The sequence below is a fragment of the Synchiropus splendidus genome, chromosome 8 (genome assembly GCF_027744825.2).
Source record: "Synchiropus splendidus isolate RoL2022-P1 chromosome 8, RoL_Sspl_1.0, whole genome shotgun sequence".
In the NCBI taxonomy this organism is placed as follows: Eukaryota; Metazoa; Chordata; class Actinopteri; order Syngnathiformes; family Callionymidae; genus Synchiropus; species Synchiropus splendidus.
In genome coordinates, this window is record NC_071341.1 from 22,117,598 (window position 1) to 22,132,500 (window position 14,903).

The 14,903-nt window shown below is 47.5% G+C and overlaps 1 protein-coding gene across 4 annotated transcripts in view; it reads right to left on the bottom strand.

Moving 5' to 3' along the window:
• npas1 (neuronal PAS domain protein 1) overlaps positions 1-14,903 on the bottom strand; it is a 47,792-nt gene that overhangs the window by 29,889 nt on the left and 3,000 nt on the right. For all 4 annotated transcript variants that reach the window (XM_053873227.1, XM_053873229.1, XM_053873231.1 and 1 more), the window contains 2 exons: positions 3,840-4,007; positions 2,402-2,640 (listed from right to left, as the gene is read on the bottom strand). In XM_053873227.1, the coding sequence (XP_053729202.1) occupies positions 2,402-2,640; positions 3,840-3,934 (334 nt within the window). In that variant the 5' untranslated portion in view covers positions 3,935-4,007. The remainder of the gene's footprint in view (positions 1-2,401; positions 2,641-3,839; positions 4,008-14,903) is intronic.

Genomic DNA, 14,903 nt, shown 5'->3' on the forward strand with positions numbered 1-14,903 from the left:
GTTTTTTGACGCAGTTTTTCCGGGTCCGCCTTCTATGTCATTCAATTTGATTCGAAACGATTGATGTGAAGTCAACAAGTTGCCTTGAAAAGAGGCATCTATAGCCGGACAGTCACTTAGACATCATGTCTCTCCAAATACCACGTCCAGGTGAGGATACGGAACAACCTCTCCCTCTTACTTCCTCCTCGCAGCACATTATAATGCCAGTTTACTCGATAGCATGTGAGAAAACATGACATGGGAAGTTGCAGTGACTACGACTACGACCATCTGTTTTCAACTGAGAACCAGGACCTCTGACATAAAAGAGCCAGGTCTTATCCTCGGAATTCAAGCTTCAAAATAAAAAACAAAAACTTCATTCCAATCACTCAAGTACATTCTCCAACACATATCCACACACAAATGGGCAATTTACAGTCAGCTACTAAAACCTAGTAAGTTCTTCAGGTGTGGTAGGAAACCAGAGTTCCTGGAGTACACAACACCGTCAGAATTGCGCAGCGCACGCAGATTTTAAAATTCAAATCTAAACATCCTGAATCATCAGGAACATGACTCGTGTTGTTTCAGTTAAATGTATAAATAGATGTGGGGATGCGTCTCACTCCTTTGATCCTGATCTCACACTGGTGCATTTCCTGAGTCCCTCGCCGTCCGTCTCATGTCTTCAGAACGGCTCCCACTTATCTCTGGTGTTCAGTCGCAGCCGCTGCGAACGCTCGCACACTTTCACAGGCATTTCCATGCCGACACCCTCTCACTCGTAATTGCACTGTAGCCGCATTGTTTCCCCCCCGTCACAGTATCAATTAGTCAAGCTGTATAATTACACTGTCCTCGTTATACAGTTAATTTCTGTAATTACAAATCGCACTGGTTTCCCTCCCTTTGTGAATCTCCCTCTCCTTCTCCTGGATGCAGACACACAGGAGGCTCCAGAGCAGGCAGCTCTGCTGAACTTCACTTCTGTGTTGGGGCTTTGCAAACCTGGACAACAGACCTGCGTCCCGTGTTCTGGGAGCAAAGGTGGCAGATCACAAACCGGATGCTGCTTTTGATGCAGCGAACATTACAGGCGGGGGTGAAGCATCTCGGACGCCTGCTTGTTTCCTTCAGCTGAACGTGCAAAACTGCGGTGGCATATGGGCGGGCGAGGTCACAAACCTCCCTGACGGTGCGACTCGGTCGAGACTGTTTGCTGTTCCACCACCCGAAAGGTGGAACTATCGCTCCATTTAAAATCCAACAGCAGGGAGCGCACACGTCCTCACAGCAGGTCAGAAATACATTGATTGCATCTCAGCAAAGAAGCTCACGTATTTTGAGAGTTGGCAGATGAAGTTGGGCTTGTCTGAAGCTACGGACCAGTCGCAGTAAATGTCTCAGATTGAAGCCTCAGATGGAGGAGATGTTATGATCATGGCTGCGGTGTCATTGATCTCAGTGGGAAAGTCAGTCTGCCCATGCCAAATTATAGTGGACGGGATGAAGTGGGTCTGGCTCCGATGGCGAATCTTATCATGGAACAAAAGGGTAATGACAAAAAGCTGTTGCCATTTCTCATCAATGTTGCTGGTGAAATCACATCTAGACAGTCCACAGACTTTCCTTCGTCCCTGTCATGCACAAACCAGTGGGATTCAAACACTCGTTTCCACGTCCAGCCAAGATGAGATAGTCTGGGAGCCTTTGTTGAAAATACTGTATCGCAACCGATATATCTAAAAAACACATTATAGTTTAACAATTACATATGTTACGCTTTAAATGTGAAAGGATTTTGTTTTGTTTTTAACAAGACGAAGTGCGAGGAAAGTCACTCAAGCGCTTTTGCAAAAAATTCAACCATCCACCTGAATATTTGGATGAATGTGATTCCGTTCCAAACCTTTAAGCTGGAAATCTATATTTCGTGTCCATTTGCCACTTCATGATGACTCCACAATAAGCAGGAAATGCAGGTCAACTTAAGCTGTAAATACAGATGGGACACGAGAAATGGACCCATTAACAGCCACTCACTGTGCAAATCCAATCAATTGGGATTGATCACCACCTGAAACTACAGTAATAAACCCAAAGCTGCTCTGTATTACACCAATGTTACTCATCGTATTTCACACCAGGATGACTCAGCTATCCAGCATGGAGGGGGTCGCCGACCTTTTGAAACTTCCAGGGTCATGAAGGAGCACTGTTTACCATGAGTATCAGAATGGAACGCACACTATTATGAATTCAAAACTACACTGTTCGCACTGATGATACTACACAGTAATTACCAATGACTTAACTTGGTAGGAAACCCAAGTTTGTGACGCCTCTTTGAAGAAACGTGGCGTATATTTTTCAAAAACTGGTCCGTTTTTCTTATCGAGCTTTTTCCCCCTCTCACCTTTGCTGCAGTTGCTGTCTCCCTCCAGCAGAGGGCTCCACGGCGGGTCCCCTTGGCTGGCAAAGGTGCGCATGTGCAGGTAGCTGATGGTCAACCGGATGACCGAAGCCTTGTCCAGCTGGCTGGTGATGGCCCCGGGCAGCGGCAGCATCTTGGCCAGCTCGAAGAACTCAAAGTTCTCCTTCCCGCGCCGTGAGCGGGCGGCATTGCGAGACTTTTCTTTGCGCAGGTTCTGCAGACTGAAAGGTGGACAGTTGGTGGGGAGTGGGGGCGGGGGGACAACAGTAAAACTGCTTGAAATAAATCAAAGTGATGAGCATGCGGAGAAGAAATAGCATGAAGATCCGTGCATCTGGAGGACGTCTCACCTAGCAGCCATTTACAAGTGAGGATTGATCCATATTCTGTCTAAATGACAGGAGTGGGAATCTAAAAGCTCATTTCATAAATAGATATATTGGTAATAGCGAGTGCAATTGGAGTGAGACAATCTCCATTCTGACCCGTCTCTGGCAGATTGGCCTGGTAATTACAGACAAACCGTCTTCTTCTATCCTGCAGAGCAGAGTTCTAATAATGCCATTTGCTCCAAAATCCATACCAGCGCACACACACACACACACACACACACACACTCACACGCCTGTCTCCTGCACTGCCTCCCTCCGTCCCTGCCTCCCTCCCTCCCTCCGCGGGCCGCTCTCTCTCATCTGGTCCCGGGCTAGTGAGCTGCTGCTGTGATTGAGGGATCAATAGTGGAGGGAGGGGCGGAGTGACAGGGGGGGTCTGGGGCTCAGGTAGCCTGTCTCTCTGATTGGGTATTGACTCTCCTCAATGGGGCCTGAGTGGTGGAATTATGTTGTCACAGCCACTTCACAATTTGTGTTGGTCCTGCGCTGGAATAAAGTGTGTGTGTGTGTGTGTGTGTGTGTGAGGCTGGGAAAGAACAACCCGAATTTCAGGCTGGTGTTTCCGCACAAAAAACACAAAACAAAAACACAAACAAGACGGCGTAATAATCACCCACGTGTATAAGCTAATGTCTGTGTTTTCTCGCCGCGTTTTCTTCGCCCGGCTCATTATTATACCGCCTCAACCCCAGCCACCAAGAACAATCGATACTCCCACATTGATTGTGCTTAGTTTTTATATCCGCCCGTAAATGACTGGCCATTAATAATTCCAGCCAAATTGACTTAATCTCCCACCGAGGGGAGGGGATTGTGTGCGCTGACAGCGTTGGCAGGTGGGCAGCGACTCAGGTGATGAGTGGCACTGAGGAGACGGCGACTCTCTGTTTCATTGACGGGAAATTCTTTTTCAAGCTGTCACTGTGGACAAGGGTGTTAATGCGTGGGTGTCACCTTGGCCAGATGAATGCACAGACATGCAGCAGAGCTTATACACTATCAGAGTGTGAGTGTGTGTGTGTGCTCACCAGGGCAGGGTGGGAGGCTTGGCCAAGAGTCCTTGTAGGAAATCCCACTCCACGCTCACACACTTCCCCTCATTGACAAATGGCATGGTGGCCATCCTTCTCCCAGTCACGTGCCGACGCCACTGTTAGCGGAGCCTCTGATTGGCTGACGGTGTGACAGACTCAGACCTGCAGAGACACAACAGAGGCATGTTTTAATTTGCTCACATACAAAGCCAGTGTCCTTTCCGCAAACTGTCGCGCTGCTACCAAGAAACAGATCACCGCGACTCAATTTGTCAAGCCGACACAGCCGATTCAATTAGAGACGTTACTTTCATGCATTTATTCATCCTGTTGTGATGTTTGTATGAAGTCATCAACACTCCCGGCTGTAATCTGTCATGTCAGCTGCCACCGTCAGATGGCTCTCACAGATTGCCAAGGCTCGTCTGCCGGATCGCAGTTTCTAAATTTGAAATGGAGCCGCTCCGTCGCAGGTTCTCAGCACACACACAGCTCGGGACCAATTTACGTTATAGGGACGTCCTCACGACTTCATAGTGCTCACACCACCAAGCAAGGACAGTGCAAGGGCAATGGAGACGCGGCAAAAGCCCAGCCCACCCTCACTGCCAGTAACAGCAAGTATACTTTTCGTCGATGCATAGGTGTTTCGATGCAGCCAAAAAGTTTCTCCTCCAGTTCCGAACTAGGGGCGTTGCACACAAAATTTGGTGGATATTTTTGAAAAGCTTTGACAAAGAACACACTGTAATCATTTCTGGCGCTTGAGCACTTCCGTGCAGATTGGTGCGCGGGTGTTTGGAAACTGGAGATCACACCAGCGTATTGAGGCGTGTAAACATGAGAAGCCCCCTACACAACTGTGAGACTGCAGCTGGCAAAATGCTGTCCTGGCTTGATGTGTACGACTACAGAAAGAAATCCCATGGACAGACATGTGAACATATGTTTACCTTTTTAATTTACAGACAAAAAACAGCAGAACCCATCATTAATGTCAGGGATGAAATGCATACGCATCAAGGTAAATAAAACATTCAGAGGTTTGTTCAAGGCGCAATGCTTTTCCAGTGACGTCACTATTCAAGCGAAGATGTGTTTTTGGAAAACACGCAAACAAACAGCAAAGCATATTCACTTTAAGGTGCGAGTGAAACCGTAAGCTACGTTCTTAGACACAGGACGTAAAGGTTTTGAAAGCGTTTCATAAACGTAAATAGCATATAGATGATGTAGTAAAGTCAGTCATTGACATGTCCTGTCTGGAGGGGAATGGGTTAGGGGTGTGACTTTGGACGTCCTGTTTCAAAATCCTAGCTAAAAGCCTGTGGCTGTGTGACGTCACCAGGAAAGCGTCGCTCCGTGAACAAGCTTCTGAATGTTTTTTTTTTTTTACATTGTTATAGATGCATTTTATCCCAGACATCAACAGATGCGCTCTGCTGATTTTAAAATATGAAAAGGTATCAGACGTCAACAGGTGTCAGTGGAAAGGGCTGGAAAATTTCAGTCGCAGAATTTGAGTCGGACTCTACAGAGCTAAAACCAGACTAAGTGTGTGTACGGGGGAACGTCTACCATCTGTCAGCCTTGACCATTAAGGTGAGGTTTGAGAATCCATCATGGTTCAGTATCGAGCTGTGATCCTTAACTGCGTGTATTTTGCTACGCTATGAAAAGTAAACAAAACATGTCGAGTAGATAATCCACAGGTCTGCTGTCGAGCAATAGAAGGAGATGGAGGAGAGGTTTGAAGGGTCTGTTTCAGCAAGGCTGCCCGACTCATGTCTGAAACGGATTGATAGTTATTTAATAGGTTCATACATCACTTTGTCAAATCATTTTTTATGTCCAACAAAGGCTTTATTCCCTCTTAATTGACCGATTAACCAGAACATGTAACACACGGCAGTGACGTTCCCAAATCTCAGCAGGCAACCATAGAAACTTTTGACTTTTTTAAGCGTTGCATTATCTTCATCCGCTGCTATGCATCATGGGACTTGAGTTCCCCCGTCCCTCATGACTCTGGTGCATGTCGGCCGCACCTCTCATGCCACGCTGAGAAAGTTTGGCTGTAAATGATGAAACAGCAACTAAACACTTGCACGATCGCATCACTGCGAAGTGCTGGGATTTACTTGGCTCTATTTACACTTTGTTTTTAATTAGCGCTCGGACAATGCGTCATCATTAATATGCATGTTTTGGTCTGAGAGAATAATTGAAGTATCAAGGGGGGGACATGCAATCGCCACAGTGAGCACGAAAAAAAAAAATCCCCCACAGAAGTTGATAGAATACGATTAAGATCCGATTATACACAGATACCATCATTAGCATTAAATGCTTGAGTGAAAAAGCGACTTATAATTTCCTGCTTGATCTAATTGGATCATTTGCATTTAAGAAAAGCTTCTCACGGATGGACGAGGGGCTGACGTCAGCGTGTGCGGCGCACGTGCTCGCCACACTCGCCTTCTCTGCCCCCCCACAGCCTTTTGGGAAAATGAATCTCCCTCCCCGGATATAAAGGCAGGAACGGAGACAAGAGGGTTGAGAGCAATTAGGCTTCTAATCAACATTAAGATGAAGGAATGTTCCGGAGATAATGACACGGGCTGTAAAGCGCCGCGTCGTAAGCCTTTGTATCTTGGAGTGTCTTTTGTCAAAATACTTAAGAGAAGAAGTAGTTCCAGATCACAGTCTCACTCCACGCCAATCTCCCTTCCTCTTCCGGCTGCATTGACATTTAAAGGGCTGGCGTGGCCCCGAGCAGCCGGGTGTCATGGCCTAGGGCCTGAGACGCCCCCTGCATGCCTCCCTCGCTCGCGCTTCCCTCTCGCGCTCGCTCGGTCTTTGGCCTGGCTGGGTCAGCACAATAAAGCCAGAAGAGTTTTGGCAGGGCAGAAGGAAATGGATTGTGTCTGGAGTTGCTCGGCGAGATGACCTCGGCTAAGAGGGGTCAGTCGTAGCTGGTCAGGTTCCACAGATATGATTTTCACAAATATGATCCGAGCATGCACAAAAACTTCTTGGACCGGTTTCAAATGCAAATGCGGGATTCGGAATGGTTCGCTCAGTTGTTGAGAGAACTTTTCGAGTTTGTCTTTGTAGACGCGGCGGCGGCGGCGGCGCAGAAATGAAGCTGTGGATATTGCAAACACGATCTTAGGTCAACTATAGACGGAGCGGCTGGACTGGAAAGTGAGTGGGCATATGAGGTCCTCTGAATATTTTCTTACAACTGAAATGTAGCTGAAGAAGATGAAAGTGAGGATCAAAGTTTGGAAAACTTGAGCTTTTGACTGCGGAACACAACAGCAGAGAGTGTGGAACGAACTCATGGAGATGGACAGCAGTCACTGCCTCAAGCCTTTCAAGGAGGCACCTGCCTATGTAACTGGCTGAGTCTAGTCTTCAAGCAAGACAACTGCCAGACATGTAAAAACCAATCATAATAGATCATAGAATCATAAAAGAAATGAACTAAAACACAGCTTAAAAACATGATTTCCACTCGAGTCAGCGGTGTGTATGTTTGAACAGCTGAGTTTTGACATATGATTTCAAGGTGGGCAAGTTGGTTACTGGTGTGATTTCTCAAGGCAGAAGAGCTAAAAGGGCTCAGTCCCATGGTGGACTGTCGGGCAGGAGGACCCAAGTGTTCGGGAGGACGTGTGGAGTTGGCTGAGGTGTGAGGCGGCGAGGTTCTGAATGGCGTCTGATCTTGACGGGGAGTGATGCGTTATCATGAGGATGTTCCAGTGACTGTTTGCTGCAGAGTTTTGGACCAGTTCATGGATGGAAGCAAGGGAGGGGAAGTACAGTAGTAGAGAGTGAGTCATCCACACAAGGGAAGTGATGGAAGAATGAGCACTTGACGAAAAGACATTTCCCCTCACTTTCATCAGGAACTATCTTTAACAGAAATGACAGCTCACATCTCTAGCCCAGGGTATTTCACACCTTTCCCTTCAGATGATCTCGGGATCTTCTCTTTTTAGTATTATTTTTTTGGCCAACTTTAGCAACAATATGATTCGGTTAACAGAGGTAACACATGTTTAGCCTCATGGCATAGAGGTCATAGGGTCAAACCTAGTTTATGGTGTCCAACCTGAGTGTGTGGACCTGCATGTTCCTCCCACATTTACTGAGGTTAATTGAAGACTGGAACTTGTCCGTAGATGTGACTGTCCCGAACATGGTCAGGCAAATACATCTTTCATCACTTCACTCAAGCAACCCAAAAAATCCACCTCCATTGCCTTACATGAAAAAATGATTTAACATTATCAATTGGTATGAGCAAATTGTAGCACAAAAAAAAAAAAAAAAAAAAAAAAAAAAGGTTCGTTCTCTCCCCAATCACATACAGCAGGCCTGGCCAACCCACGGCTCCTGAGCTGCATGCAACAAATGAGCCGCCGAACTGGCTGTGGTTTGGGTCAAGTTGCTGTTGAGATGATGGCTTATGCAGGAAATAAGAGGAAAAAGTAAGAGCTTTTCCGGCAAAATGTCAAAATATTGTTCAAAGACTGTGACTTGTGTTTAGCTTTGAAACATAAACAATAAACCTCGCCGCACGTTCAGGAGCGTCATCAGATCCACCATCAACACGACTGACATGACTTAGCTCCACGTTTGACTTTGTCCTTCCCTAAACTAAAGGTCTGGCATGTGTTCCACCTCTGATTCATTGTTGATGGTGGTGAAGTGCGTTGAATTCAGTGGAGTGAAGATGAGACGCTCCAGTCTGCAGCGTCGCTCACACACACACAGACCGGGGCCAAACATAGAGAAGTCAAATAAATGGTGCACACATTTCTATCTACGCCGCTTGATATTTCCAGGAGGATCAGGGTGAAATGCAAGAATTTAAAAAATACATGCTCAAGAGACATAGGCTGGACGCGAACCAGCAACCTTGTGACACACAGGGATGTGCTTTAACCGCTATACTGCCGCTAAGTCACGTGACCAGCTGCTCAGGTGAAGCCTCACAGTCTGACATATTTGTAGGATGTGGCTCTTTTCAGCAACACAGTAAAACAATGTGGCTGTTAGCCTCGGACTGGTGTGCCACCCCTGGCATAGGGTTTTCCTTACAGACGGGAGAAAAGCCTGTCAGTGAATGTACGGAGCTGAAGAGCAAGTGGCAACAAAACAGACAACTGTAACTGCTAATATAGACCCAGCTGCTATCGTCATCATCACTCAAGTGTAGCAACAGTGTTCTTCCAACTCAAATTTGAAAGCTGCAACCCAACTGAACCGGATTGAAGATGGATTTTGGCCCGACTAGTCAACTGAAGCAGGGTGATCTACATGGACTGTGAAGACTCAAGCAGCATGTCAAATTGGACAGGTCAACACGGCGTCAGGTCGGGCCGGACGAGACGCAGCGCAGCCGATAATGCAGCGATGCCTCATTGATGATGTGTCAGGAGTAATGAGCGTCAGGCGGCGAATTAAAAAGGGCGTGTTGAGAACGGCTCAACCTTCAGCGAGGAAAAGCCTGGTGCTTTATTACCCCCGTCTGCGTTGGTGTTCCACACTGGATATAGCCTAACTTCGCCTCTCCATCGTCCTGTGTAACGTCCCTCGAGGGACTCCTGCTTCCACAGACTGAGACATCATAGCAGTCTGGTCAAACAAAGCGAGAGCAGCGGCTCAGCCAATGGCACGCCAGGATTGACTCAAGCTGCCAGCAAGAAACAGAATGGATTGATGATTTCAGGAAGCACAATTACGCTCCAGAAAGCTGTGATATCTCTGTCGTAACATTTTGCCAAGTAGCTCAGAGCTACCAGGGAAGGCTACGGCTGATTTTCCAGATACGCGTGATGAATCGGGCGAATTATTCAAGTCACGTTCTTTATCTTCAGGGGACATTAATAGAATATTTGTCCTCGCTTTAGGATTAAGGTGGGGGATTTGTTTGACTGTAGGAAATCCATATTTTCCCTCCTGGAGAGTCCATCCTACAACAGCGACAGTCTTTTTCGCTGAAAGTCTGCGGAAGGTGAGACAGGATCGAGCGGAGGGCACAGCACCTCTGTCTAACAACTTCACCTTTGTCACCTCCTCTGCCTCACTGGGATAAATGCCAGCGCTACAGTAAGACAGGCAGAGTGAAATGAGACAAAAGGAGACAGCGACAGGAGACAATTTACAGTCACTTTATCGCCCCTCCCCCCGACACACACACACCGTTCTCTGTCCTATACCTATATTTTTATCTCTTAATTGACCTTATCTGGGCTTATCTAATCTCTCCTGCCATCTTTCTGTCTTGAACAATCGCTCCATCTCTCTCCGTGTCTCCCTCTATCAGCTCAGACACATCGGCGTAATGGACAAGGGCCTCCACAGTAATTATTCAATCAGCCTCATAACCTTGTCGCAGGTTGGACGGGCCGTTAATGCACTCGCCCAAATGGACCCGGCCACTTTGACTGCTCGCCGCAAACCGGGCTGAATGTCATGCCAGACACAGAGCAACTCTTCCTGAGACGCACAGAGCAGGAAAGCGTGACTTCAATACATCACGGCCAGATGAGCCGGCGTGGCGTGTGACCGCAGGTGTTGGCGGTGTGTCGCCCAGGTGCTCCATATTCATAAGTGTGTCACGCCAGTGTGTACGTCTGAGTGTTTGTTGGAGACCCCGACCCCACAGAGCCCTGCTCTCCTGGCACACGCTCAGCAGCAACAGAGCGGAGGGCAGAGCCTCCGCAGCCGCTGTTTGCCGTGCTTTTCTCTCGACGCTCGCTTGGCTCCTGCTCTGTTTATTTTCAGCGGGGACGTTTAATTAGGGCCTCCAGCTGTCAGAGGTTCGTTAGCACGCCCCTCCTCTCCCCGACGTCGAGCCTCCCTATAGGGAGTCGGGCGCACCAGGCAAATGAACACATTTAAGTCCAGCAGCACGCAGACAGACAATGGCTCCTGCGCTGTGCCACCAGCTCCCTAAGGTGGAGACATGCTTGTTTTATGCCTCATCTCCACAACCCCTGGGGCGCAATCCAGACTCGGGCCAAGACCGAGAATGTGGAGGCAGCTGAGCTTTCATGGCTCACTGGAGATCACATGCACCATGCCATCATGCAAAGGTGAGTTTACGAGGGAACGAGCCGGAGCAGTGCGGGCCCCTCATTTCCTTTCACCTTGTTAGCTGTGATTGACACAAACGTCAGCCACACAACAGACAAATAGAAGAGAAAACTAAACTGTGAAATTATTTGGCTGATACATGGAAGCCCATAATGCACTGCAACAACTGAAGCAACCAGCCAACTTCAGCACTAATTCAAGCCGCAACAACTTGGGCTGCATTTTTGTTTGGCCCTCTGACAGATTGAGTTTGACACCTCCGTAACGCAACAGTAAACTCTGTAATCCCTATTTTTGGGTCGATATTACGTTGAGCCGTGATGGGATTCATTCTTTATCGCGATAAACAGTTCCCAACACAATATTCTGTGTTGCGTGTACGCTTGAAAATGAAGTATGACAAGGTCAGTGAATGCACCGGGGGTTTTCTTTCAACGCAGCTGAGAGCCGTCAGAAAGAGACAGCGAGGATAAAAAGTTGAGTGCCGTTCCTGATATCTCCTTATTACAAGGCGCACTCTGATCTGGAATGCATCATGAAGCAAAAAAAAAACCCTTACAAAGCCAATAAATTTCCTGAGGCTCACATTACCACGACAATTAGAACTGTTTTTCCTCCTAAGATTTCCCTTCTTTTCAGCCCTTAAAGTCAGCATTAGCACACACAAGTTGACTGGAATTATCGGGTTCTGGGAGTGCAAAACTGGAGCCCTTGTGTGAGACAAACACAACAGATTCCTTAGCATCATATTTGAGCAAACGCCGTGGCCGTTCCCCATCGCAGCAAAGGCAGAAAACACGCTCGGAATGACACGATGGGAATATTTGATGGAGCTAGTTTTCTATCCAGCCTTTCATGTTGTTGAGTAGTTGTAAATGAGTGTCTGGAGCGTCCGGGGAGATGAAGTTTGGTATTCTGGTTGGAGGGCTTAAAACTACTTATCATGCATTACAGCTCTGGTTGGACCTCAGGATTTGGAAGTCAAAAGACTTTTTAATGTACAATTTTTCAGCCGCTGATCAATCGACAGCTGCTGGACACCAGCCTCTCTCTGCATCTCTCTCTTCATATTACATATTCGGACTTGCTCCGCGTTCTGCTTCCATATCAGAGCGCCGGCTGCCTTTGACCTTGACGACTCTAGATCATTCCCAACTCAAGGTTCTCCCCAACTCTCAAGGGCCCAGACGCCCCCCCCACCTCCTTTTTTTCCCCCCTTCTTGCTCCATCCCTTCGCTGCTCCCACCATCCGAGCACCCCCTCTTTGCTCCTGCCTGGCCCCTGCCAGGGTCATTAATTATCTAATGGAATCAATACGCCGTTAGATTGGACCGGAGTGACCCCGCCCGCCCCCAGGTATCGCCGGACTGATGAGCAGGAAGAGGAGGGCTTCAGGAGGGTGTGAAGGAATGATGATGGCGGCAGTCGGTACGGTCCCAGAGTGGACTGTCCCTAAACTGGGCGAATGTCGAATAAAGAGATCAGCGATAAATAAATGATCAGAGAGGGTGGGGGGGAGTGTGAGAGGGTGGGGGGATCATAAGTAGAGGTAGAAGCAAATCAGACAATCACGGGAGGGGGGAGAAATGAGTGAAGGATGAAGATGAAAACAGGGGAGAGAAAGAGATTTGCTAATGTTCACCCTGGGTAATCAATATCCTTCTCCTCCTCCTCTTTTATTACAGAGAGCTTTGGTGAGGACCGCTTTGATGTCCACTGCTCACGGCGCAGAATCCAACCCACGTCCGTCATAATTACCATCCAGCTCGCCAGCATACATACAAAGGAAACGCTCCACTTCACCTGCGCTGCATTAAATATCAAGTTCAAATGACCGCCACACGGGCTCCTGCACCACATCCATCCAACCACCAGGCGTGAAACCAGAAGAAACAGCTCAGACAAAGTCAAGCATCAGCACGATGGCCGCTCAGTCTCCGGTGGAAGCTGTGCCAGAATTTGAAACGGCTTAAAATATACCAAATAACTGTGAAAAACAAATGCAGTTGTCGCACGGTTTGATAATAATGTTTTTCCAGTGAGGTATTGAACTTTTGATTTACAGTTTTTCACTTCAAAAATGAGGCTGAAGAAGATGCATTACTGCTTAATGGGTTTGTTATTGTTGATGAGTCGCTCTGATGTCAGGGGCTTTTGAATCATAGACTTTTAGAGTTAAATTCATTCTCCAAACTGAGTTTCTAGTAGTAGATCTTCAGGAGAAAAAAAATTATGTAAATAAAGAACATTAAATGCTGGAACTGTGACGGTGAGGAACAAAAAAAAGTCAAACAAACAAAAAGGAGGATCGTAGCTACACAACAAGTGTGAGGTTTTCAAGTTTCATGTGCTCAGGGACGGACCTTGGACCAGGCTGTGGGGGGAGATCAGACTGCTGGTGGAGAGTCCACCATACTGATGTTGATCCAAAATAAAATGAATGACGTAAAAGTGAATTCAGGAAAGGAAAAGGAGTTTTTAACAAAGCTGGTCCAGTTAAAATACAATTCATTTTCACTCACTTTGATGATTCAGAAAAAGTTTCAGATCAAGCGATAAATCATTTATCATCCAGCACTTCTTTCACAAATAGTTTCAAGACAAAGGTAGAGGTCACGAGACATTTATAGCTTTTTGATTTCAGTTTAAAACCTCAACAAAACTCAAGTTATTAGTTCAAACCTCAAACAAAACATTACTTTGTTGACGCAACACCTTTCCAGGAACAGCATCCTCTCAGTGAGTCTGCTGATGCTGTTCTGGGACTGAACATGCTAAATCCACTCCTACAGTCAGACCACATCATCTCGACCTCCAAATAACCGCAGGCCACAGCCCGGCTCTCGGGGTCACCACTCTCTCCACTAACACTGAACACCCACATCTGAGAGAGCAGCAGGGTGCACATGCAAATATGGACACATCAATTAGAGTGGGAGCAGCGAGGTCGGGACGAGAGTCGCACAAGTCAGCGAAACATCGCGGCACCGTGACTGGGAGCTGCGCTGGACAGCAGCCATTTCAACTGAAAGCTTCATGTCATGAGGAATGGATAAAGAAGTTTAACTTGGAATGGCCTGCAGTGCTGCCGCCTGATCTCCAAAGTGAATGTGAGCGCGGATGCCGATGCGCTGTGTGCGTGTCACCAAGTCAGCGTGTGTGTGTGTGTGGATCCCTGCAGGACAGCGTGTGAATGACAGCGGGGTTATGTAAGGAGCCACAGCGGGGCCGAAGTGGACAGTCCGACCGGAGATCAGGTCAGCAGAGTGTGACACTAAACACATCTCCCTGACACCGCACTGACACCCTCTGTCACAGACTCACACACTGTCTGTCAACACTCCTCACACATACACAAGCACATGCACGCAAAGCCAAACCAAGTGTGTGTGAGAGGCTGTCCATCAACACACCAGAGCAGCGGAGAGAGACAGAAGCGAGGAAGAGAGACAGGTGGAGTGTCTTCCTACCTGGGAACTTGTCAGCAAGTCATGAAGACCCTGCCTCAGACTAAAGTGTGAACTTTACAGCACTGGCTTCTAAACGCTACAGACAACAGACAGTGATGCCTTGGAAGAAAAAAAATAAAAAACAATTTTTTTTCCAATAACCTCTCCTTCCAAAAGTAATCCACATGAAGGGCTGTCCACTTGAGCTGCCTGTTGGCATGAAGAGCCGCGCCTTAAACTCCGTGTCTGGGTCTAATAAAAAGGCCTAAAGGTAGGGCACGGCCCAGAATCGCTGCATATGCATGAGAAGCGAAGCGGATGGAAGGGCTCAGTGGATCAGTGGGCCGGTGCACAAACGCAATGACACAGGTCTGTTTCATGTCAGCGTCGCATTCCCATTTTTATTGAAGTCTTGGTGCCAACGGTCAAGTGCAGCACAGAACTCGCTCCCGAAAACGCCATCAATTAAGAAGCGGCTCACTTTGGCAGGGATTTA